The sequence below is a fragment of the Astatotilapia calliptera genome, chromosome 10, assembly GCF_964374335.1.
Source record: "Astatotilapia calliptera chromosome 10, fAstCal68.1, whole genome shotgun sequence".
Taxonomy (NCBI): domain Eukaryota; kingdom Metazoa; phylum Chordata; class Actinopteri; order Cichliformes; family Cichlidae; genus Astatotilapia; species Astatotilapia calliptera.
In genome coordinates this window covers 1,707,627-1,733,742 of record NC_137431.1, presented here as the reverse complement: position 1 = coordinate 1,733,742, position 26,116 = coordinate 1,707,627, and the positions used below count along the sequence as shown (strand labels likewise).

At 44.1% G+C, this 26,116-nt stretch overlaps 1 protein-coding gene across 1 annotated transcript in view; it reads right to left on the bottom strand.

Moving 5' to 3' along the window:
- Positions 1 to 26,116, bottom strand: part of med13a (mediator complex subunit 13a) — a 70,720-nt gene that overhangs the window by 28,783 nt on the left and 15,821 nt on the right. The window contains exons 3-4 of the mRNA XM_026183115.2: positions 21,167 to 21,335; positions 2,231 to 2,376 (exon numbers count right to left, since the gene is read on the bottom strand). Of these exons, the coding sequence (XP_026038900.1) occupies positions 2,231 to 2,376; positions 21,167 to 21,335 (315 nt within the window). The remainder of the gene's footprint in view (positions 1 to 2,230; positions 2,377 to 21,166; positions 21,336 to 26,116) is intronic.

The following is a 26,116-nucleotide window of genomic DNA, read 5'->3' as shown; positions in this document are numbered from 1 at the left end:
ATTGCCATTTAAGTATTTAAAGACTAACAAAACAGTCGCAAGTTACTCTTAGCTGGTGAGCAATATAATCCTTCTAAATAACTGGAAAACCCCATAAACATCACCATACGTATCTGCATGCTAAATTCTGATAGTCTTTTTATTTTTATCTAAAGTACTCGTCTTTAACTGAGAGGTATTATCACCTCCCTTCATGAGGTCTCTAGAGACACTAAAGGGGCCGTCTGTACAGGAATTACTGTGGCGAATGGAGGAAGTGATCACTATTATTACTCTGGAGGGGGCGTACAGAGAAAAAGAGGACAGCTGCATCACATCTATCCAGCCATAAATGAGAAAGGTAAAGGCGGCAAACTTTTCCTCTGGGAAAACGTCTCATCCAACTGGGTTTATTTTTTTTATTTTTTATTGGTGCACAAAGATTAAATAAAGATAAGCCTCGTGAGGGCTGGTTTGTCAAATTTCCACAAAACATTCATTTTAGCTATGCATGATTTTAATTTCTGCATCATCTCTGTGCAGGGGGACACGTTACATCACAGCCGAGCGCATTCGTGCGGTCCAACGCTGCTGAGAGAACACTCGAGGCAAGTCAGCAAAGTATGCAAATGAAAGAGCCGAGTACTAGATAATGACACGACACTCATACCTCTCTACTAATAGAAGAATCAACAGGATGGGTGTGTGATAGCAGTTTTACATCTAATGACCGTATTCATAAAGCAATCTGTTTTCTTCCTACACGAGTATGAAACTATGCATATTAAAGTCGCTACACGAACATTTGGATGGGGTGTGACTTTTCATTGAGCTGTCTGCGAGCCAAAGAGCAGCGAAAGACAGCGCGACAGAAGATCACATACGATTTATCTTACAAACAGCACCGAACACACAGACTGCTGATCCATTTCATTCAGAAAAAATATATCTCTACACTTTTGTTAACCATCAAATCAAATCACTTTTATTGTCACATCACATGTGCAGGTACATTGGTACAGCACATGTGAGTGAAATTCTTGTGTGCGAGCTTCACAAGCAACAAAGTTGTGCAAAATACAATAATGTAAACAAGCAGTATTAGTATTTTATTAAAATCCATTTATGCGTGTTCAACAGTCTAAAGTAACTGTAAGATAAAAGTTGCCACTCTGCATGAGTGACCTGTTACTTTGAATCCAAAGAAGAAAATAAATTTGACCGTAACAACGGTTCAAGAGGCTGTGGGGTTGAACGGCTCTGGACTTTTAAACAGGCAGAAACTTGTGATTTTATTTACAGCTCTGACATTTTTCTCACACTGAATAATTCATCAACTTTAATTCTAAACTTTGTGGTTTGTGTCCTCAGCAGCAGACACGTTGTTGTAATGACTTGTGTAATCTATTTCAGAAAAACTTACAATGACAAGCAGCAGAAAATTTGCAATAATGTGTTGATTCAGTGTAAAAATAAGCCTTTTGTTTGAAGAGCAAAATCCAGAGAATCCAGTTTTGTTTTTTAAGTCTTAAGTAATAAAGTCCTGCAGCCGATACAGGGCAACCGTGATATTTATTGTGCTTCATTTGTTTGGGATCATTCTGTACTATTTGGTAGATTTTTATTGGATTACAACGTAGTTTTATGCACAAAATTAAAGATACAAAAAAAGCATCTCTGTGCAAACAACAAGCAACAACCCTCATAAAAATTATTTTACTGCCATTTGAAAAAATACAATATGTGAGGGTGAGGTCTGGCAGATCAAATCAACCTGACACATTATTAGGAACTTCCTGTTTGTGTTGATTTTTTGCCAGTCACCAGACTTTGGGGAATCTTCGTGTGCAGCAGATCTTCATTCATAAGGTCAGGTTGAAATTATGAGGTGACACCAAAGTCTTGTTACTCTACAGACACTTTAGTAATACCTCTGGACAAATGCTTGGACAGTTAACTAAGTCTTTATCTAATTTAACGAGAAGACAGTTTAAATATTCATTTCAATAGTTGTGAAGATATAAATTGTTCATATTGCACTAGTTTAATCTGCTCAGGAAAAATGTAAAAAGACTGCTGAACTAATTCACATATCTATGCCTGCACTATGATAACAAGTAGGAGCGACATGCCCATCACCACGCAGCTGAAACCATTATAAACCAAATTCAACAACATGACGACGTGACTTGATGTTATGTCACATGTTTGCACGTCACTGAAGGCTGGGTAACACACAGCAGTGACCCACCTTGGAAGGGGCTGGATGCCTGCTGAGCCAGAGTAAGGTGCTCCTCTGTGAGATGGTAGACAGGCTGGTGCTGGTTGATCTCCACGCTGGTGCACACGTTGCTCTCGCCATGTAAGAAGAAGGTGAAGGCGCAGGACAAGTGCTCACTGTGAGAAAGAGAGTGAGATGAGTCATTTGGGATTACACTACTTTCAAATGCACCTTTGAAAAGACTTCCAGTGAATAACTCCAGCAGACTTTGGAGTAGAATAAAGAAAAAGTAAAGAAAAAAGGATGAGCAGATCACATAGTCTAGTTCAAGTTCGTATTCACAAAGACAGAAACAGAGGAGATGGCAGGGAGAGGAAAGGTAGAGAGAGAAAAAATGATTATAGAAACCTGTGTGTGGTTTTTCCCTTTCGTGTGTGTCAGATATAATGGAATCTCACGTCTCACCTACATCCTGCTTCAACATGACAGAGACTTTGGATAGAAAGAAAAAAAACGATTCCAGAGAGACCCGAGGGAGTAAAAGCTACTTATCTGATTCAAAGATGCCTCCTATGCCTCTATTAAATTGCTCCGATAGCCTGCGCCACTTTTTTTTTATTCCGATAACAGAGTGGATGATAAAGGTTTCCAGAGTTCAATCCTAATCCTTTCAATCGATGACACACGAGTGGGTATTTAAAGACTTCAATAGCATGTGCAGAGACCGGGATGCAAGTCAGTCTGCACAGCAATGCTTACAGGTGGTTTGGAGTTCAAGTGTGCGTCTGTACATCTCATCCAGAGTAAAACAGAAAGGCGAGCCACGACTACTTCTGGCATTGTGGCCAAAATGCTTAACAGCAAAACAGTACCTTTTCCCTCCCTCCCTCCCTCCCTCACACACGCTCTTGTGCTCACAACAAAGCCTGCCTGTGCCAGTCTGACCTCAGCAGCAACAACTTAAAGAAGTAAAGCAAGGACGGGGCAGACTGAGGGAGAAGGGACTGGGGGGGATGCACAGCATTGTCGGCAGGCTTTCCTCTCTCTGACGTGTACATGCACGCACACACACAGTTAGCGCAAGAGGCAGCGTGTGTGGCAAATGACCAAATGGGTAAGGACGAAGTGAATTTGGAAGTGGATCAGAGAGGGTTGCCTCCTCTGAGGATTTGGTTAAGCTAATATCAGTCTTCTCTACCCGTCTCTCCGGCACTGACACACCTCCTGTGCAGAGGATTAAAGGAAAGGAGCAGAGCGAGGCAGATCGACATGGGGAGAAAAGACCTTCCAGTCTTGTGAAAGAAAAACAAATTGCCTTGATAAAGTTCTCCTAAGGTGTGAGCAGCCTGAGCAAGTGAGCGTTATTGCAGATGGCAATCAAATTCCACACATCAAGCGGGCATTCTCCATTGTTATGAGGTTTTTAGAGCACGATTGCTTCTTTGCCTTTAATGAGCCACACATAATTGTTTGTACTAAGAGGTGTCGTACTTGCAAAGGTCAGTGCCTGGGCCGAACTTGGCACGTCTGATGGATCAGGTTTGGCTAGAATAAAGTTAATCAAAGTCCAATTTCTTTCTTGTCACTAATGCAATCTGTAACCTCAGCCTCGATTCTACACTGCAGATCTGACCTGCATATGCAGCTCACTTAAGCTGGGCAGACACTGTGCGATTTTTTCAGTCGCGTTATCCAGCTCCTGCTCAAACTGCATGATTGACTCGCAGGGTTAGAAGTTCATAGGTCACGATGCAGGTCTCACACTATACGGCCCGATGCTCTGATGCGACCCGAGTGCTCACACTGTGCGCCCATAAAAATGGATATATGAGGTTATAACAGAAAATCTGTGGCTCTCCCTCTGTCTTTCACTCACACAGACACACCACCACATCAACTTTGCTAAATTGCTAATGAAAAACATGATCAGGCAGCTGTGATTGAGCAGCTTGAGTAAATCCAACTATTTTCACGGTTGTTGTGGTCGTGATAATTTTGTGAGGCCACATCGAAAAGGCTCGGATGAGCCAAAGTTCTACAAGGTGTGCCTCCATCGCTTGTGTCCAGATCACACGCTGCACTGCTGCTCCGTCTTTTTCACCGACGTTTATGTCTTTGCACGTGCTCAGTGTGAGCAGCTGCGGTGACACCCTCACAACGGTTTGAAATCCTCACGACCAAGCGATTGATGATCGGGAGCTGGTCGTGAGGTGTTAATCGCTTCTCGTTACCCGGCGTATACTACACGACGCACGATGAAGGCCAGAATCGGGCCGGTCACCAAAATGGTCGCACGGCTAAAATGGGACAAAAATCGCAGAGTGTAAGCCCAGCTTTACTGAGTGATTAAAAAAAAAAAAAAAAAAAAAGCAAGAAGACAAACTGTTTCAAGTCAACTGCAAGAGATCGCTCCTGTGGTTACAACGACAGACATGAGAGATCATATCAGTCGTTATTATCATTAAATCAATAAGCAACTGTAATCCAGGAAATATGGAGCACCTCTTCAACCTGAGCCTGAGGTTGGGAAGAGTCCCACAGCTCTGGAAAACCTCCTGTGTTGTACCAGTGCCAAAGACTTCACGCCCCAAGGACCTCAACAGCTACAGGCCGGTGGCTCTGACATCCCACCTGATGAAGACCCTGGAGCGGTTGGTCCTGGCTCAGCTTCGGCACCTAATAAGCTCATCACTGGACCCACTTCAGTTTGCCTACCAGCCTGGCATTGGAGCGGATGATGCCGTCATTCACCTCCTACATCGTTCCCTCGCTCACCTGGAGACCGCTGGAAGCACTGTGAGAATCATGTTCTTTGATTTCTCCAGTGCCTTCAACACCATTCTTCCCTCGGTTCTAAAGGACAAGCTGGAGAACTCTGGAGTGGACCATCACCTCACTACCTGGATCCTGGACTACCTCACCGACCGACCACAGTATGTGAGGGCTCAGGGCTGTGTGTCGGACAGGGTCGTCTGCAGTACGGGGGCCCCACAGGGAACGGTTCTGGCTCCGTTCCTCTTCACCATCTACACTGCAGACTTCTCCCACAATTCCACCCAGTGCTTCCTGCAGAAGTTCTCTGATGACTCTGCAATAGTCGGCCTCATCACTGATGGGGACGACAAGGAGTACAGAGGACTGACTCAAGACTTTGTGGACTGGTGCCAGCTGAACTACCTCCAGATCAACGCCAGTAAAACCAAGGAGCTGGTGGTAGACTTCCGCAGGCACAAGCATTCTCCACTGCAACCACTGAACATCCAAGGTATGGACATTGAGGCTGTGGACAGCTACAGGTACCTTGGTGTTCATCTGAACAACAGACTGGACTGGACTCATAACTCAGACGCCCTCTACAGGAAAGGGCAGAGCAGGCTGTACCTGCTGTGGAGACTCAGGTCGTTTGGAGTGGAGGGCCCACTCCTGAAGACCTTCTATGACTCTGTTGTGGCTTCTGCTATCTTTTATGGTGTGGTCTGCTGGGGCGGCAGCATCTCTGCTGGGGACAGGAAGAGACTGAACAGGCTGATCCGAAGGGCCAGCTCTGTTCTAGGATGCCCTCTGGACCCAGTGGAGGTGGTGAGTGACAGGAGAACGGCGGCTAAGCTGTCATCCCTGATGGACAACAACGTCTCCCACCCCATGCAGCAGACTGTGACAGCACTGAGCAGCTCCTTCAGTGGGAGACTGCGGCACCCACGGTGTGGGACGGAGAGATTTCGCAGGTCTTTCCTCCCCACTGCTGTCAGACTCCATAATAAAGACTTTAACTGATCAAGCACACACATCCATACATATGCAATAATACTAAGTGCAATAATCCTTTCTGTCATCGTTGTATTTTTACTCAGTTGTATATAGCATTCGTATTCTATTTTTATCTTATTGTATATTTATTTTATTTTATTCTACTGTATATAGTATTTTATTCTATTCTGTACAGCTGTGTACTGTATTTATTCTTATTGTATTCTAATTTTTGCCTCATAACTTTTGCACTGTCCACTTCCTGCTGTGACAAAACAAATTTCCCACGTGTGGGACTAATAAAGGTTATCTTATCTTATCTTATGACTTTTGACACTTCCTCTCAGTGTTGCTTTTGGGTACCCCCCCCCCCCCCTTTATTTTAACCCCCAAACAACAAAGTCACATGTGCAACAGTCACACATCATAGTGCAGCTGTGCTGTACCTGTGGCATTCATTTGCAATGGAACAGCCTGAACCAGCACCCTCTGTGCAATCACAACATGACGGCTTAAACAACTCCACGTTTTTCTAATCGTATCTAAACGTGGTTCTCGTGCACTGTTGATTCACGTGTGTTTTACAATTATTTTACAGTAAAACTCTGAATGACTAAAGCTGAAGAACCACCGCAGATCGTGTCTGTACCTACATGTAAATAATAACAAATCACATTTATTGCCATTAAGTTGGCAAGGAGACATTTCTTAACTAACTGATGCAAGGAGACATCTGGGCAATTAGGCCACATGATAGGAGACAGCAAAGACACCTTTGTCTGGGAGGTGTGTCGCAGCAGCTCAGGTAACCAGGCAGCCATATACAACAGGATTCTTTGACTGCAGTGCGTATCTTACGGGGTGTGTGCGCTGTGAAAAACACCCTCCAGTTATGGAGCCAAGAGGGGTCGCCAAACCACCAGCACCCCTCCCGCTTTCACGGCGTGGAGCCAAATTGTTAAGGTGGCGGCAAATTTTGACTAGTACGGGCTTGCAGGGGTAGTGGTGTCCCCGCCCCCCCTCAGGATCTATTCTTGGCTTTCTAAGAATTGGATAGACTGCTCTTGTCGTGCACTGAATGCAGTGTCTTTGTTGCTGGCCAACCAGGCCAACTTACTAATACAGTAGTGTATTTATGTACATGGAAGGAAAGAGGTGAACAGCTTCGAGAGTGACAAGGAGAGAGAAAAAAAGAGGAAGGGAGGGAGTGAGGTAAAAATGTGCCGGCACATTCTGCAGACATCGACAGAAATACAGCACGCCATTCTCTTCTCACATGCAAAGAAAACCTGACACCACACATTCACACACATCTGTGTTTGTGGGGCACTTGTAAGCTTGAGGTAAAGGGCTGCCATCTGTGGCTCAGCAGGCAGAAGTACAACCAAATACTCTCTCACACACACACACAAATCAATTTCTTTACAAATGTGATTGTACAGATTGGTGTGTCAGTGTGTCAGCTGACAGGTTAAAAAGATTACTCGACATGCCAGCTGCTGACATTTAAACAGTCATACTAAATTATCATATTACTTCCCAGTGTGAGAATCTCGCTTTAAACACCCAAATGTCACGTTATCCTTCTGTCGTCTTGTTTTAAACTGTTTAAATATGTAGTTGCAGCTTAAAATCTTTTTTTTTTTTGTTGCCTTCTGTAACTTCAGTGTTTCAGAATCCTGTAGGCCGGCAAATTAAATGTGATTTTTACAAGTTGCACAGCAATTTGCACAGAGATGCTTTTAAATGTCAACAGGTGCTTGATCAGCACTTGGCCTAAAAAGCACCGCAACATCAACAGCATGAGATACATTTCCTCACTGCTGACACACACACACACACACACACACACACACACGAGGAGCAGGATTTGGTAAAACTTGCACTGTGACTAAATGTAGCACAAACTGTCAAGTCTCTCTGCTAGTGTTCACCATCCTGTCCCCACGCGTGACATTCGCAAACACACTGCATTGATCCAACTTTAATCCTTCTCCAAACACCCACAGCAAGCTGGAGGATGTAAAACCATGTGCGCACACAGTGTGCAAGACAGACACATACAGCGGCCAACAGCTGCTGGTAAGAGTGGCGGGTTGTTCCGCTAGCTAAGATGAGTCGAGCAGTACTGGGACTTCTGAGTAAATGAGTTTGGTACATGGCTACTATAGGTGGGAATCACCAGAGCAGACACCCCATGGTATGATATCATCACAATAAGATAGATTATATTATGGCATTTTGCATTGCTATTTAAAACCTTTTTTAAAAACAGGAAATTATGTTGTTTTGTGGCTGCAAAATGACAGCGTCCCTAAAACCTGCTATAAACGCTGCTATCAGTCTGAAATTAAATGTGGTCAAGTTTGCAATTACATGCAATCTGTTTCTGATAAGACGGCAATAAACTCCGATAAATCACTGAAAGTCTCATCTGTTGCGTTTAATTATTACGTTTGGGGCAGCAACCCAAATACCCAAAGCAGCCCTATATATCGGATGACGATATAAAAATCGTTTCATTTTACGCTGTCGTTTGTTTCGTGGTGTCGCAAAATAAACTGTTTACAGCAATATTTTTTAATCGTTCTGATGGTCACTGTAGTGGTTATATTCATTTATTAAAGTTCTCTTTCTCTTATATTTAATATACCCACACTGCTGACAGACAAGCGCCTGTTTTTATGCGTTGTCGTTAGCAACAACGACGGTAACAGCATTTATTTTCCACATAAACCTTTCACAATAAAGCTCAAGATCCTGTTGAGACTTTTCAAAATAAACTGAATCACGTGAAAGAGCAGATCATTTACAGATGAGAAGTAAAAAAGAGCCGCCAGGTGCTAAAAAATAAAGCTTAGACTCAAACGTTAGAACAGGCTTTTCCCCGCAGCACGCCGTGTAATAAATACAAAGAAAACGGCGCCGTTACAACTTATGTCTAAAATTTATCGTTTCATGCATCGGTTAAAACACTCGACTCCAGCTACATGACGCGCAGCTGTCTTATATCGGGACATGAGATTCTGGTCATATCGCACAGCCCTAGTTGAGCCCACACAACATGTGACAAAGATGAATTCAGACTGATGGCAACATGTTGGCATTCTGTCTGCATTTATATATCAGGGAGCAATTATTTACACAACTTTGACAAACTCGCACTTGGTCCAACTCAGACTGCAACTGTTTGCACAAAGGTTGCTTCCTATTGCCTTTCAATTAGAAATTGCTGTTAACGTGCAACAAGCTCTGGGCAACCAACCTGCCAGACATGGCAGGCCATTAGCTTGCTTTGAATTAGGAGGCAACTTTGTTAACCTAAGTGTGTCCAGGGTTGGATGATTTCTCAGTTGAACCAATTTGATGCAAGTTTGCTCGGCTGACCTTATCCCAGGATGGTCGTGCGTGAGATGAACCCTCTTGTTTATAGTATTCTGAATATTTGCATTGATAGAATGCTCTGTCAAGTCACCCCCATCTCTAATCATTACTGACCTTCATGCTGAAACGTAATGCTCTCAAGTCTGTACGGAATACACACGAAAAAATAAATCACAAAAATGTAAAAATCATGTGCAAACGATGCTCCTTTAAAAGCAACACTGACATCCCTGTAGAAGTCCCATCCCAACTCGATTCCAAATGAAATTATGACTTCATTCAGAAGCTTTATACTTTGCCTAAGGTTCACCAGGAATCCCCAGAGGGATCCCTTGGGGCACGCATTGTGTCTGTTACTTTGTGCTGAACCTGCCTCAAGACTCAGCTTCTCTGGGATTTCAGAATGTCATCTCCACCGCAGCGAGACACTGCTTGCACTTGGAGAGGAAAAAGAGGCCAAAAGTCAAGGCCAGCGTTGAGTACCACAAAAGACTGCGTGGCTGCAATTAAACCACCAGCTGTCAACAGCAGACAAAGCTCGAGCTAATGGACACAGAAAGAACTAAGTATCTCCTCTGGTCTGTCAAATTATTAAAGGAATTCAAGCATCATTTCAAGAATGATGTGATGAAACAGGTTGCAGTGCATCTAAAGTGCTGAGTTAAACAGCCTTTAAAACAGCGTGATGCTTGTCAGAGTATTATGTTCATTAACTAGATTTGTGGGATCCCGCTTCACATTTTTATGTCTGTCATGTTTAGAACGACTATAAAAGAAAACAGGCTGACGTAGCCTGAAAAAGCAACCTCGAGATCTTTTAATCATCTTTTCTATCCGTCTCCACCTTTCCTCCCACTTCCCTCTCTTCTGCTCTTCATCTATTAACTGGCAAATGGCTTAGGCTGCTCTCTGATCTGCTCTCCTCCTTTTACTCTCTTCACTGTCACACACAGCAGACGCTTGCTCACATGCCATTCTGATTGTCCACAGAGGCAAGGCCTGCTTCACCTCTCAAATGCAAATGGCCCTCAGCTTGGTAAGGAAACAATAAGACAATCCGGTGAGGGTTTGAAGCGTGGCCACATACCAAAGGCGGCAGGTGGGCACACTTGCCTTCGGCTGGACTGGCATGAAAATGAGGTGCTGAAGACCAGCGACCTGTGCGGCGGCACAGGTGGACCGGAGCACGGAGAGCACCTTCAGCAGGGATAGTTTGATAAGTAGCACAAACAGATGATATGATAATGACCGTCTCACTAACAAACAACTCAGTTTCTTGTATTCCTCTGTCGCCTTCACATGCATCAACACACACAGGCTGAAGCATTTTCAATTCTGCCACCTCAAGTCCAGCCTCTGGTTTTCTTGTTAGTGCCACAGTCTCCAAAGCAGGTCTCACTACCGTCTTGTTGTCACCCCTGACTCCACCCGGCCTCCACACTCTTCTTCCCCTCTCGTGTCTACTGCCTGTTGCTTCGGATGGTTGACCCCAGGTAATTAAACCTATCAACCTTCACTACCTCGACTCCATGTTATTTTGTCTTGCTCCTTCTCTGGAGAACATACCTCCGCCTCTCCGGTAGTGAGTGCTCCCTACGCTCACTCTGCCTGACCTCATCTGTCAGCCTGTCCACCACTACAAGTGCAAACAAGAAGGGGCTCAGAGTTGATCCCCGGTGGAATCCCACCCCCACCTTGAACCCATCTGTCACTCCTACCACACACCTCACCACTGTCCTCGTATATATTCTGCACCAGCCTGGCATACGTCTCTACCACGTCTCACTTCCTCAGGCAGTCCCACGGTTGCTCTCTTGGCACTGTACATCCACAAAAACAGAGTGAAACTCGTTCTGACCTCTCAAAGCAAACATCACATCTGTAGTGCTCTCTCTCAGCATGAAGCCATACTGCTGCTCAATGATCATCACCTCTCGTCTCAGCATAATTTCCTGGTGTGGATCAACAGCTTAATCCCCTGTTTTTACTACAGCTCTGCACATAAACCTTGCTACTTTCGTCTGGGTCAGCTACCTTTCTCCTCTTCCCAGCTACCCCCTCTTCTCCTTACCAATTATCTGCACTTCCTGATTCACTGTGCTCCTTTCATTTTCTACATTCATCAACTCTTCAAAAAGCTCCTTCCACCATCTGAGCACATTCCCTTCCCTCGTTAGCACATCCTTAATCACCCCAGCCTGCTGCACATCCTTTCCAGCTCGATCTCTCTGCCTGGGTAATTGATACAAGTCCTTTGTTCCTTCCTTAGTGTCTCACATACAACACAATTAGCCTTGCCTTTTGCCACTTTTCTATTTGCACAACACCCAGAGTCCAAGTACACCTGTTTACCTTTGTCATTGCCATCATCTTTATCCAAGGTTCCCAGAAATCAATGAAACCATTCACTGCCTGAGCTACATTAAGTTCATGTGAACTGCACTTTGGTGGTATCACTGTTATAACTTTCTTTCTTGCTTTTCACATTTGTTTCTGTTTATAAGACATCCTTTTGTTGGATAAAACCATATACCGTATTTCCCGGACTACAAAGCGCACCTGAATATTAGCCGCACAAGCTAAAATCAGGGGAAAATCCTGTTTTGTACATACATTAGCCGCACCTGACTAAAAGCCGCAGGTGTTTCAATGTTGACTTATCATATGTAAGAGAATATGCACAAAGCGAATTGTCAGGAAAGAGATGGCTGTTTGGAGACACACCCCTTTTATTAATATTTTGAAAAACAAGTTATGGGTACATATTTGCACATGTAGTACATAACAGTAACCTACAGCACACCAGAAAAATAGATTCGGACTACCTTTTAGGCTCAGGTGTAGTGACACGGCTTTAACAAGAAGAAAAGTCAGTCATTCACCATCTTTCTCTTCTTCCTGCGCACTGAAACCACCAAAGTCCTCTTCTCCAATGTCGGAAACGAACAGGATCAGGATGGCTTCGTCATCCACTCTCCGCTTCTCTCCTTCGTTGTCACTTTCAAAACCAAAGAAATCCTCGTTGTCAGTGTCAGAGTCGAACACCCTCAGAAGGGCCGTGGCGGTGTCCTCCTCTTCATCATGCAGCAGTCCAGCCCTTCAAAATCCGTTGGTGATCGTGGATGTTTTCACACTTTTCCACGCTGTCAGAATCCACCGGTGGAGTTGAGCATAACTTGCTTTTCGCAAGTTTATCGCCGCTCATCATCCACGCCTCCCGCTGAATGCGTAGCGCTACTTTGAAGTTTGTTTTTCGCGCTACTTCGTACGGCACTACGTTGCCTGGCGGACGGACATGTGACTAACATACCACTCTTGAACCCCGATCCTTCCGCCAGGCAACGTAGTGCCGTACAACAGCGGAACAAACAAAACAAATCGTCTTACGATATCACAAAAATCATGGACAATCCATAGAAAAGCCGCACCTGACTAAAAGCCGCAGGGTTCAAAGCTTGTGCAAAAAGTAGCGGCTTATAGCCCGACAATTACGGTAATAAAGCATTTTATTATTGTTATTAATCCAGTTTTAATTGGGAGAGTGTAAAACAAGGTTTAGAGAATGCCAAAAAGTCTTCTGGGAACTGTTGTATTGTTTGAGCATAGGAATGACACACCGACGCACAGAGTTAGAAAGGTAATATGAAACTTGACCTGTGCAGAATCAGAAGTCGATTGTAAGCCACGGAGCATGAAGTGACAAGAAGAGTTTGAGGGGAGGAAGTTGTGAAAAGACAGAAGAGAGAAAAAGGAAGGTTACAGTCGAGCTGTGACATTCCACAGATGTTTGTCGAGCTCGTCCGGCTGCTCCGCTCTAAGACGTGGGCTTCCGTTTAGCTGCTGTACACTTCCTCAGCACAACAACCAGTGCGCCTTCCTCAGGGGAAAACAAAGGCCCTTTCACTTCTGGTCATTTTGCTTTACTGTAAACATCAGTCACCTCTGGGCTGTCCAATACATGGTTATCTGCCATTGTAGCGGCTTGTTATTACAATCTGGGGCATGTAAACATGTTTTGACTGGTCATGTGCTGCAGCAGTGACAAGACATGCTGGCATAGGCACAGATTCTGGCACAACATTAATAAACAATGATTCTGGAGCTGGCAGCAATCACACACGGAGTCTTTTATGTCACCGCTCAGTCACAACTGTTTATCCATGTTCATGCTAAGAAAGTGTGGTTAGTTGTGAAAGGCGTTTCTCTTACAAAGAACAAAACAGTCTGTTTTCCTTAACAGTGTTACTGTTTAGTTTGCATGCCTGTTACTAGGACATACACAGAAAGGCGGTGCAAATCTGACTTTAATGTAAAATGCCACGGTTGCCTTTGGCTTGAGAAATGAAACAGAAGATTTTCATTTGTGTCATTTTGCTCAGCAGGGCAAGGCCAAGAAGAAAAAGGATTAAAGCGGTAAACAGCAGTGAATTTGAGGACATTTCCAGGGTGATATAATCTTCCCTACTGTCTAGCCACCTGACCACTGGGAAAAACAACACTGCTGTCTACTGCCAAGTAACATAAACACAAAAACACACAAGGCCCAGAGACACACACCAGCTCTAGCTGGTGTACACAGGAGGCTCAGAGCTGGGGAAAACACCAAACTAAAAATCTTAAGGCCAGCACTTTCACACATGCAGAGCTCTATTACGCTGAATTGATTTCCCTCTGCCACGAACGGAGACGGGGGCTGAGTCTCTTTATACGCGTCAGATTAAACTTGGAAGGGAAGGAAAAATGGATGGAGATAGAACGACAAGTCCATAAAAAGAGGAGAAATCCGATCCTCTGCAAGTGTATCACAACCGCACACGGATACTGCCGCAGCTGACTAAAGATAATACTGACATAACCCTGACAGCAAGTCGGGTTCTAGCTGCCTCCCCATTTAGCATGTAACACACACACACAAACGCGCGCACACACACACAATCAGCTAAAAGCCATTTTCTCAATGTGAGCCAGACATTACGCACATTACCACATTTACATCATCCCCTTTGCAACTGTAGCACAACTGTGACGGTGCACATGTTCATGTCAAAGAGGAGCTCGTGTCACTGCTGTGTGATACCAATCTGTTGAAATATTCTGTCTGTTCAAAGCATGCTACACTCATAAACTAAAGGATGAGACAAAAGGATAAAACAGCGTATACCTGTCGGGGGGGGGGGGGGGGGGGGGACATTTACTATGCTAGTATGTAATGACAAAATAATTTTAAGCCTGTTTAAAAGTGTGCTGGGTCATTAGATCATTATGACACAAGTAAGCGAGTTGTGCAGTTGTAATAATAAAGATTCATTACTCGGAGCTAAGGGCAATTAGTCAGCATTATCCCGGATTAAAGCTGGGCTTCTGCAGTGAACCCACAATGACAAGGCCCGCTTTGTCCCTTTTCTTTCTAATAAGCTGATATGCTTTTTGAAAAGCATGTAACACTTTTACCATCTATAAGACACTATATGCAAATGTAAATGAATGCCATGACCAAATTTACAGGTTTCATGAAACAAAGAAAGGTTAACAGAAAGGCAGAATCTCTTTCATTAACAGAACAAATATCAGAAGCCTGCAAGTATGAGGCCCAAGACTTTACTAGCAGGTTAAAAGCTCAAGCTGCACATGTGGTGAAAAGGTTTTAGCCATTAATTAAAACCTTCAAGCAAAAGGAAGAACAAGGACTCTTGCAACAGACGCTATGGCCCTGAAAGAGCCCCAGTTTCAAAATCACGGAGTCAGCTCGGGATTACATAAAGAAATAAAAAGATACTGGGGGTAAAATAAACCCACACAAGAGCTGTGGCAACTCCGTGATGCTTGGAGCAGCGTGCTTGGCGAGTACTGCTACAGATTACTTCTTTTTTTTTTTTATCATAATAGCCCAGATAAGATGGCATTTACCTAAAACCAAACATCTGGTTTGTCATTATTTTGACAACATGTGTGTGTAATTGGCAATGTAATCTATGGAAGGGATTACACATCTGGCAATCCATAAATCTGCCTCCATCTTTTCTGGACATTTTAGGGTTAGGTCAGGCTGTGACGCAGCCGCACAGGAGTCTGCAGTGATGAGGTGAAATGCCCCCGACCATAAGATATTATCTTTAAATGTGACCATCTGCCAGAACGTTGGGATTAAAGACAGTAGCACACAAATCACAGAAAAGAGCAGAGCAGATGAGGGGACGTGACGCCTGACGGATTAACTATGACGACTTCTTTGAGACCTTTGCTTGTACTGCACCATAGCCCCTGGTCACATAGGAAGATGAGAGGAATGGAAGGAATGCGGGTCACCGGCTGCTGAGGAAATGAGAGGGTGACTTCGAGGTAGTGGGGGGAAACCTAAGAACGCATCGTTCACTATGACCAAGGAACTCTGGTCATGCTGCTGCACTTGAATTCCACTGCTGACTTCTAAAATGTGTTTTCTCAGTGGTACAGTACAAACAGAGACTGATCAGTTCTGGTTGGCACTAAACAGCGGAAACTGCTCCGATATTCAAAATTGTAACCAATTTACAGTAATGAGGTAACGAGTTCTGCAACACAGCTGACAGGTTTGATGTCGGTATGTAGTTAAGCTTAGGTGACAGCTACGGATTATAGAGTCTTACTAAGATGAGGGTGCAAGGACTTTAAAAATGTAACACTAATGTAACGCCAAGGGAAATGAATCATTAATATTGTATCACTGGGCAGCAATTAAGCAAACAAACCATACCAATGAAAGCTATCGGTATTTTCCTTTAAGAGCCATATTTATCTTCTGGACAGGATCTCTCCAGCAACATGATATATCCAGAGCACCGGGTCACATGGTCCCTCAGCCCAGTCTCCCTGGAGTTCCTGTTGCTGCAGAGAGAGACTGATGAAGTGTGGGCAAGATCAGGGGGTAGGCAGTCGAGTGCTGGGGGCAGGGTACCGAGCAGAGGTGCTGAACTCTCCTGCATGTCTATATCTGTGCGACTGCACTACGTGCGTTTTCCTCGCTGACTGCGGGTTCTATGTCCAGCCACTTGCGTGCCAACACCGAGACTGCCCTCGATGTGGACTGGCTCGCATACTGATTGTTGACGAACATGTTTGTGTGTTTGTGTTGTGCTGGGAGCAGGGAGGGGATAAATTTAGCACTTTAGCCCCAGACTGGAGGCAGTGGCCCTTTATCCTGCACTGTCCTACTTAACAGAGTGCTGCTCTCTGCTTCCGCCTGCCACAGCGAACCAGGACTCGCGCATTCACCTCCCAACATCGGGCCAAAACAATAGCGGAAGAATGTGCTCATCCACATAAGCCACAGTCATGCAGAAAAGTGCAGACAGTTGCATGTGTGGGAGACATGTTTGTTAGTGTGTGTGTCTCTTGTAATACGAGCTGCTGCAGACTGGCCTCATTTCATAACAGCTTGACTTGTTAACGATGCTTTCAACAATAACAACAACTGCATGCACAACAAAAATACACACATTTTAAATACAGTGGAGTGGTAATCTAACACTGATTGCAGCGCAGCTGGAGTACATTGTCGATGCTGTAAATGCCGCTTCAGGTACACGGCACACGCCATGCAGATAAAGAAATAATATCCCTTTTGTCCTGATCAAATTGAAACCTCAAAGCAGGCTGGATTTAATGTTGCTCTGAATTTCAGTGGCACAGCCAATTAGGAGCAAGTCGACGAGTTAGTCTGCCTTAAGCTGACCAATGGAGCACGAGCATCCCGCTTCACCTTGGAAACACTCGATCCCAGGGTGCATTTCCCTGCTGCCATGACAACCAAGAGGAGCTCTCCCTTGCTTGTTCCTTCGCTCCCCGCCTCCCTCCCCCCCTCTCTGTCTTTCTTGGAGCCAGTGTACCTCGCAGTAGAAGGTTCACAGAAGCTACACAACTTGGAGCCGCCTTTTCACCAAACAAAGAGAATTACCGTCAGCTGGATCGACTCATGCTGCTGCAGCTCACGTTTTAAACAAAAGGGATTTAACTGATCAGCGTGCAGCCATTTATTTATCAAATGGAAACGAGTCTGTCATCTAATAAAAGATAACTAGAGGAGCAACTTTTTGCAGTTTTTTATTTTAATTATTATTATTTTTAGATTGAGAAAAACTGTTTGCCACATACATCATGCTATAATGAGAAGCGAAGAGGAGGAGGAGGGGCAGGGATGATGTAAGCTTTTCAACACGGGCGTGCTGAGGTCTGGGGTTGAGGTTATGAACAGTGTCAGCTGGCCCCAGCCTCCACCAACTGGAGACTTTGGATGCTGCACAGGAGCCGCCTGCTGATCAGAGGGATGACCGGCGTTTCCCATCTGCAGATCTGATTTTTAGCTATACACCCAGCAAGCTGTTTCAGTATTTATTAGTTCCAGCTTTTGAACATCTTTTTCCAATGTTGGAAGTTTGGACTGCTGACCAATTCAAAAGTATGCCCCAGCAGTACACTCATGTACACTACACTGTATATTGCATTAAATATCCACTGTGACTTATACTTATCGTCCTATGTATGTACAGAAAATAATGTGCCTATCACAATTTCATATTTCCCCAGATGAGAACCACTTCTCAAAGAGCCTACACACAACTGATCTACCAGCCCATCATACAACAGCAATAAACAACCAGTCGGTCTGCATCTTATGGATTTAACGTCAAAGTAAACAAACATTTTCTGCTATAAAGCATTGTTTGAACTACAGGTGCATAAAACACAGAAGCAAAACTAATGAGAGGCATAAAAGTGATACAAAGCACACACGTGCATTTTCCTCCAAAACTGGGAAAAAATACTGAAAAGAGGCAACATGATAACAATTCCATGGAAGTACTTTGGCCCTGTTGAACACAGATTAATACAGTGTGTAAATACACCGTGGCTCAGTGCCAACCAGGGAACAACAAAGCAAACAAAAAGCAGTGAGAAGTTAACAGGTGAACATCCAGCAATAGTATATGTAAACCTTTGCACTGCTCTGTGGTCCAGCTATACCAGACTGGGCTCTCTGCAGCAGACACTTGTATCCAGAACAACATACTGCTGGAATAACGCATCAGCACTCACGAAGGGGCAAAATCAATCAAGCCTGTTTGGATTTAAGCGAGGATTCAACTGCAGTCAGATCACATCTGAAAACAGTTACGAGTAAATGTAGAAATGCACACAGTGAGAATTTACAATATATTCTCATTGATTTTCTTTTAATTCCATGACTGTTTAAGTCAGTTTTTATATTCATTATTCCTGGAATAATGAATATAAAAATGTGCTCTTGCATGCTTCTGCATAGGTGACAGATCAGGAAAGACATAAGCGAGCGAGGTGATCATATAACCTCATTGACTGAGGTAATATAATAACGATATATGTAGTAATAGTCTAAACACTTGGTTTTGTCATGTTGTGATGGAATTCAAATTCTCACCTTCCAATCTCACTAAAGTCAGTTTGAATTGTGAGGAGGGGCAAACAGGATAGGACAGCCCCCATAATCAACCTGGAGTGATTTTTCTTTTTTAAAAAAGACCAACAGCCATTCAAGAAGCGCTCAGTCTACATGTTGATCACAGAGTCACTCACTAAACTGGGGGTGCCAGCATGCTACGACGACACAAGCAGGCCACTGTGAAGGTTTTATGACTGATACAGTAAGAACAAACCTGGCACTATAACTGCAGGACACTGATGTCGTGGACTCAGTCTAGAAACCTCAAATCTACTTTATGTTACACCGCTTCAATGAGGAGATCTCTAAAACTACTGTTCTCCTAATTCATCTCTCCAAATGAAAGATAAGACAATGAGTATCTCCTGGACACAGCGTCTCTGATTATAGTAATCAGCTACAAAGACCATGCACACCTGCAGTTTTCTTACCACGTCCTGATTCTCATATTTTAGCTTTTGCTTGTCGATTAGTCTTTTAGAAGAAAAAGTCACACTAAATTAAATCACTGAAAGGAGAGCAAGGTGCTTATGTTGGCAAACATCGACTGTGTCAAGTAATCCAACTACATGGTGTTACAATAGTTGGGGTGGGGGGCATCCGGGAGTTAAACATTGTACAGTTAAGTAGAGTTTTCACAAGACAATGAGAGTGGGAATTCCCTCCGACTCCACTCACTCCCAGTGGACTCAACCAGTCATCGACAAGGATGTTGGATATGCGCACTGACATAAGTCATAACGAGTCATGCTGCACACCACGATCAGGTCTCCCGAGGGGTAAACACTCAGTTCTCTATCACAGTACTGATAGGGCAAGCTTCAATATTGCCATGGAGACAAGAGGCAAAGAAGGATAAGACAGTCAGACTCTGCTCTGTGTTCAACATTACTAGAGCCATTTATGAATAACTAACAGTACAGCATTACATTAAAAGCGGTTCGGGACACGGCAGTGACACTAGCCCGGTTACTTTGCTGTCACCCTTTTGTGGCGCTGTGTTTTTTGAAATCCCAGCACGGCTGGGGCACTGCAAATCACACCAAAGGAGAGGAGGAAAAGAAAATCTTTGACGACAACTGAGATTCAGGGTAGTTGCACCACTATTTATAACCTGCCCAGTCTGCTCCGTGACAGCAGAGGGGGATGGAGGGAAGGGGAGAGAAAGAGAGGGAGGCAAAGCCAGACGCACAGACAGGGTGGCCTGTGAATTCCAGAGCAGAGGAAAAGACCATTGTGTTTTTTTCCCCTTGACCGGGGCCCTCTGCAATCAGCGTACTGGGTAAAGAGGCGATAGAGCTAAAAACAGGGCATGTGTACAGCTCAAGAGAGAAGCTACTTGATCTTCAGTACCATCTTGTCTATTATTATAACAGTGTTTAAATGAAGCTACCACACAAGAGTAACTGTCTACAGATGTAGGAGAGTGAAACAGTAGACGTATTCGTACGCGACAGTGAGGCAGTGATAACAACAAGCTGGCAGCAGATACAGTTTACACAATTTCTAACCTGGACGCTGCAAATGTCTCGCAAACACAAACAAACGTGGCTGTGCCTACACAAGATCAAATAGCTGGACTGCCCCGTGATCAGCTGTCTGGAAAATCTGACCAAAAGCACCATGCCAACTCCAAATGGTTTAATCTTAGTCAGCACCTAACATTACAAATGCAGTTTTTAAAAGCATTATCTACAAAGACCTCCAATGGAGCTTTCAGCCAGTGGCTGTGTGTTCAGTGTGAAGACAAAGTGAGGAGGGTAGCTGGTGGGGAAGAACTGCTATGGTCATTTTGTCCTCACTAGCCGTGTCTCTGTCTGTTATCAATGAACTCTGACACAGACGGCAAGAAACCCAGCTCAGTAGATAGCAACGAGGAGGTGGAGGACACCTCAGCTACACACACACACACACACACACACACACACACACACACAGAGTGAGAGGAGAGAAAGGAAACAGACGGTGCTGGCACAAGGGTACCTCCTCCCCTCCCCAGCAAAAATGCACCCATCAGGACTGAGGTCAGTCCAGGCTTCAAAACATCAACAAACACATATGAAGCCAGATCCTTTGTTTGCTCGGGCTCCAGCAAAAGGGCCAAACATGAAAGACAGCCCAAACACAATGTTTACTGAGAGGATCTGCAGCAAAAACACAACAGGAAATCCCTGGTACGATCCATACTATCCGATACCTGCTCCTCCCCACAGCCAGCACACGAATGCATGTATTCATGCCAAGTGAACAGTGGGAACACAACCACTAACGTCAGGGCTCATCCCACTCAGCTGCACCCAAACACACAGCCTCACTCAAAACAGCAATGTTATAAAATAAAAAGAGGAGGATAAGGCCAAGAACAAGCAGTGCCAGCTTACCTCTTGTTGATGGGCTTCTCATCTTTCTCGTAGGGTTTGACAAACCACTTGCCGATGCGAACAAAGCTGCGATTCATGAGGCAGCGCTCCAACAAGTTGTGGATGGCTTTGAATAGCAGAGTGCGACACTCGTAGGAAGGGCCATTCTCCCAAAGCCCATTGTCCTCGGCTGGTAAAGAAAACAGAAAAGAGCTATCAGAAAGGTGAAGATTTGAGTGCTTTTGTACCATTTTTATAGAGAAAACAGTAAGAACTCTGCAGGGCAAATAATCAATCATGTCAATCACGAGAGCACAGAGCGTGTCGCTGCTGTGCTGAGGAGAAGCAGCCTCACACTTGATCAGATGGCTCTGTCACTAATAAGGATATTTATCAGTGTTTACAACATTACATATGGCAACGCCAACTGTCATAACTAAACATATCGTCACATCACACCCAACACCGAGGTTTACACTAAAAACGTTTCATCACCCAGAATGACCTCATCTGACTTCACAGTGGGCGACACATAAATGCTGTGAAAGTGTTTATTTTTTAATAACGCATCACTGCTGAATATGTATAAACTTCTGACAAACTGAGCACGAGCACGCCGCGTCCACGACTTCACAACAAAATCCACGCTGACTAAATGGCCCTTTCATTCTATAGATGTCATTATGAAACACCCTGCAGCATCACAAACTGTCAAATAAACTGACGTGTGGCAACCAATCACACCAGCGGTGTGAATTCACATTTAACCACTAGAGGAGACCGGGTTACAGTCTTGTAACATGATATTTGTCACAGTCTGGACGCAGAGACACTTCTGCTACAGAAATTAAACATTTCCTGGAATGCAAAACAGTCAGAAAGATGGCAAACAGGCCGTGTACATGCAAACAAGAGTGCGATCACTGAGAGAGGGAGCGGTTAAGTGGAAACCTGCTGCCGCTGCCTGCTTTCAGGTGGTGGAGGTTTCAGATGTTTTGTGTTTCGTACCAGGGTTCAGGAGTGGAAGAGCACAATTCACAGTTCAACAGTACTCCGGTTTTGCTTTCAGGTCACTGGGGAAAAACCGAGACTTCACTGCAGATGTTTGCTGTATTCACGTTGCTATTCACTGTCTGTGACCATTACGTCCACCAGTTCCCCCTTAAATAAAACAGTTTGTGTGTGATGCCGTTTCTTGGTGAGCAGGGATCTCCAGACTCCAACAACTCCCTTTTCACTCGCTCAGTGCGCCCATAAACAGCAGCAGGTAGGAACCCAAGTTGGTCTCAGGCAAAGAGTAAAACTTAAATGTTACACGCATGCTGCAAAGTGACTTTACTAAATATCGTCTTGCTCAGAATGTTGCACACGTGAACACTATCGGTCCAGTATATTTATACGCCCATCTACTTTCTTACTGTTATTAAAATTAAAACATTCCTTTGCATGGCAGAAACGCTCCTGCATGCAAACGCTGAATCAGCCTTATGATGATTTGGCACCTGAATCCCCCTCCTCCTCTCGACTCCTCGTCCTTTCATGCACTGATTCTTTCCCTTCCACTTTTTACTTCGAGCACCATTTGCTTTCAGACCTGACAAATTTACTACACATCTCAGTGACATGAATTATTACTTCAAACCACCTATAATAATAAGATGATGCCTGCGCTGCTTTCACCTGCCAATAAGTCTCCTCCTCACAAACTCTTCCTGAAAAGTAATCGCCGATTCCACGCGATACACGTGCGCAGCTGTAAACACTCTGCTGATGGGGCGTAATGTTTATCGCAGAAAGCTTTTTAAGAAAGAGACGTCTCAGGAATGAAAACAAACGAGAGGAAATTCCTTAAGAGATAATGACATCACCGTAGGCTGATTACGATACAACAGCAACGTGTCAGCGTAATGCCACAGCTTCGGGTACAAAAAGTCAGGTGTGGGGTTTTTTCACCTATTAGAGCTTTGTGGAGACCTGGAGGCAGCAAAAGAATTTGAAAAGCGCTGCCCTTGTTATTCTCTATGAAGGAACTTACACAGCTGCTACAAATGAAATCTGATAAGAGAATCAGAGAGCTTCGTTGTCCAGTGGTGAGACATCATTTTTGCCCACTGTATTGGGAAAGTACAATGCCCTAATGTCCTAGCTACAGTGTCCACCTGATGCTGTACTACTCGTAAAAGCACAGGACTGTATTTAATTGGTCTGCATGTCCAACTGAAATAAAACAAGACACCCATTACACTCCATCTAGCCGCGCTGGATGAAGAAATGCACGATCGGGCCCATATCAGAGCTGCTTTGTGATTCACATTCAGTGTTGGCCTGAATGCCGACCTAATCTCATTAACAGCCACTGCTCACATCTTATAGCACTTAAGCTCCTTTCAGTCAAGTCTGCAGCAAACATCTCCCCGAGTGTGCCGTCTCTGCGTGAGCGCAGTCGAAACAAACACCGAGTGTGACCTACCCACCTTCACGTCAGCTCGCCGTGTGCCAGAGCGGTACGAGTCAGCCCAGAAGCAAGTTAATCAAAATTTTATTGAATTATTAAGCCAACTCTTGGCTTGCTGTTCTAATGCGAGTTCAGGTAACGACATTTTAAATTAAAATGATTGCAAGGTTATTCACATGGGAAATTACACTGGCTTCCTTTTTTGAATGAGACAGGCTCTATGCCATCTTGGCAGGTTTAAGATGCTGAGAGCTTGTAGCTTACTCAACTCCAGAAAAGCAAGGATGCAACATCTGCCTGCCATGTAAAAGACGCCCAATTCAGAAGGAAAATATTACCAACACTATCAAATCCAGTCAACTTCAGCTCCGGCTAGCCTTTAAATCATTACAGCCGAGCAAAAGAAAAACACCCTCAGGCTAGCTGCCAAGTAAAGGGGTTATGTTCCCAACGATTTTCAGAGAAACAAACTAATTCATCAGGTGCACACATATCTTCGGGGATAAGATCAGGAACACTGAAAAGTACGGCAAAGGCAGGAAATGGGCAGGAAAACAATTTCCCCATTAAAAATTAACGCTAACAGTGGATTAAAAATATTTTAACAACAACATAAAGCCATTAACTTTCTAGAAAATGTGGACATAAACAGACAAGAAGGACCTTTTCTTAACACAAGCCTGCTTTCAGCGATTTAGCATCTGGTCTTTAGGCCATCCTAAAGAGGTATTACAGGCGAGAGGGCAAAAAGTCAGCAAGAAAAGAAAGCCGACTAACTGAGGCACTGATGGCAGATTAAAAGAAAGGACTTGAGGGGGAAAAACAAAATAGGATTTAGGCCGAAATCAAGGATTCGAGAGACAGATCATTGAGACCGATAATGTTCAAAAGACGAAAAATCGTGAAAACATCAAAGTAAGTGCTTAAACCTCCAGTCCCATTTCAGGCCTCCTCTGTAAAGACCGCCATGGTTATCCCATTTGCTTTTCTCTGCCAAGACCCACATTTGCCCCGTTCGTCCTCCTCCCCGTCGCCTGTCCCTTCCCTCCAGCGCCAAGTAGCTCTTAAACAGACATCTGGTTTGCTTCAAGTGTTTTTAACGACCTCGTGCTCATCATGCAATGCCCGCTGCAATACACTTCAGACAGACAGACACAATAACTTTCTGCTCAAAATCTACCAGTCCGCCTCTCTAAACCAAAAGACACAATCACATTTAAAAACAAAAAAAGGAAGGAAGGAAACTAAACTTCCAACACTTGAAGTAACTTAACATCCATCCACTTCACAGCGTGCAAAGGTCACAGTCAAGGTGACGAGCTGCAGAACACACTGAACTGTTCCAGCAAACACCAGATGGAACAAGCAATAATATTTTCTCACTTAACTGACAAATCACTATTTATAAAAATATTCCTTTACATTTATTTAACCGATTTGCTCGTTTTCACGTCAGCCCAATAGTCTCAAACACATCAGCTTCACTTTAGAGGACACAAAGTATCAAATCCTCCCATCTGAAAAATGTTTGGCATCTTTGACTGGAAATGACTCTGAAAATAAATAAAAATATTCGAAATATTTCCCAAACCATGATAAATGTGCACTTGTCCAAAATTCCAGCTTTCTGGCAGATCAACGAGCGCACATGTGGTGCGTGGTGGGCGGTGGTCAGCACATGGGGGTGAAAGATGAGTGGCCTCATTTAAACAAAGATTTATGGGCTCAGCTGATGGTTAGGACACTTTCATGTCTCTGCCTCCTGTGCAGCAGACCCAGATGAGTTGACCTTTATAAAAGCTCTTAGGCAGAAGCACAGCAGCTCATCAGTATCAGGCAAACTCACATCTACTTCTATAGAAAAGAAACACAAGCTGACTGAAAAAAGCTGGAACACAAGGGCCGAACCGCTCGGTGCAAAGTTTTCTGCCCCACGAGCCAAACTGTCCGAGGCCCATTAACATCTACACACTTGAAGATTCTCCATCGCTCTTAGGCTGACGTAGGAGATTACAAGTCTGTTTTGTTTTTTTGTCTTAATGTTGCTATGCTAGCAATCCATTTATATCGAGTCGCTCAGATATAAAAAGCACTAAAAATGTTAGTTCAGCTCAGTGTAACCTGCCAGAGACTGTCAAGGCTTTTGGAAAGAGCTTTAACTGTTGCAGAGGAAACATAAATTAATGACAAGCAGAAACTCGGCCATCACAGATGATGAGGCGTGTCCTCTGTGTTTACAAAAACAGAGAAGGGCATTGTGAGTTGAAGCAAACGTTCGGCCAGCTTTAAAGGTTAAATATGAACATTTCACATTCTTTGCTGTTAAACTGCACCTGACTTGACTGAGATCAGTCTCATGTGACTGATACAATTTAAACATAGTGAAAAGTTTTAAGTTCATCCTCTGTCCCTACAGAGAGCGCGCTTCTATTTAACCTACCAATTATAACTGCAGGGTGAAAAAATTTTTTTAAAAAGAGTGAGGCCTGGCCCATTTTTCTCCTTACTATGATGCA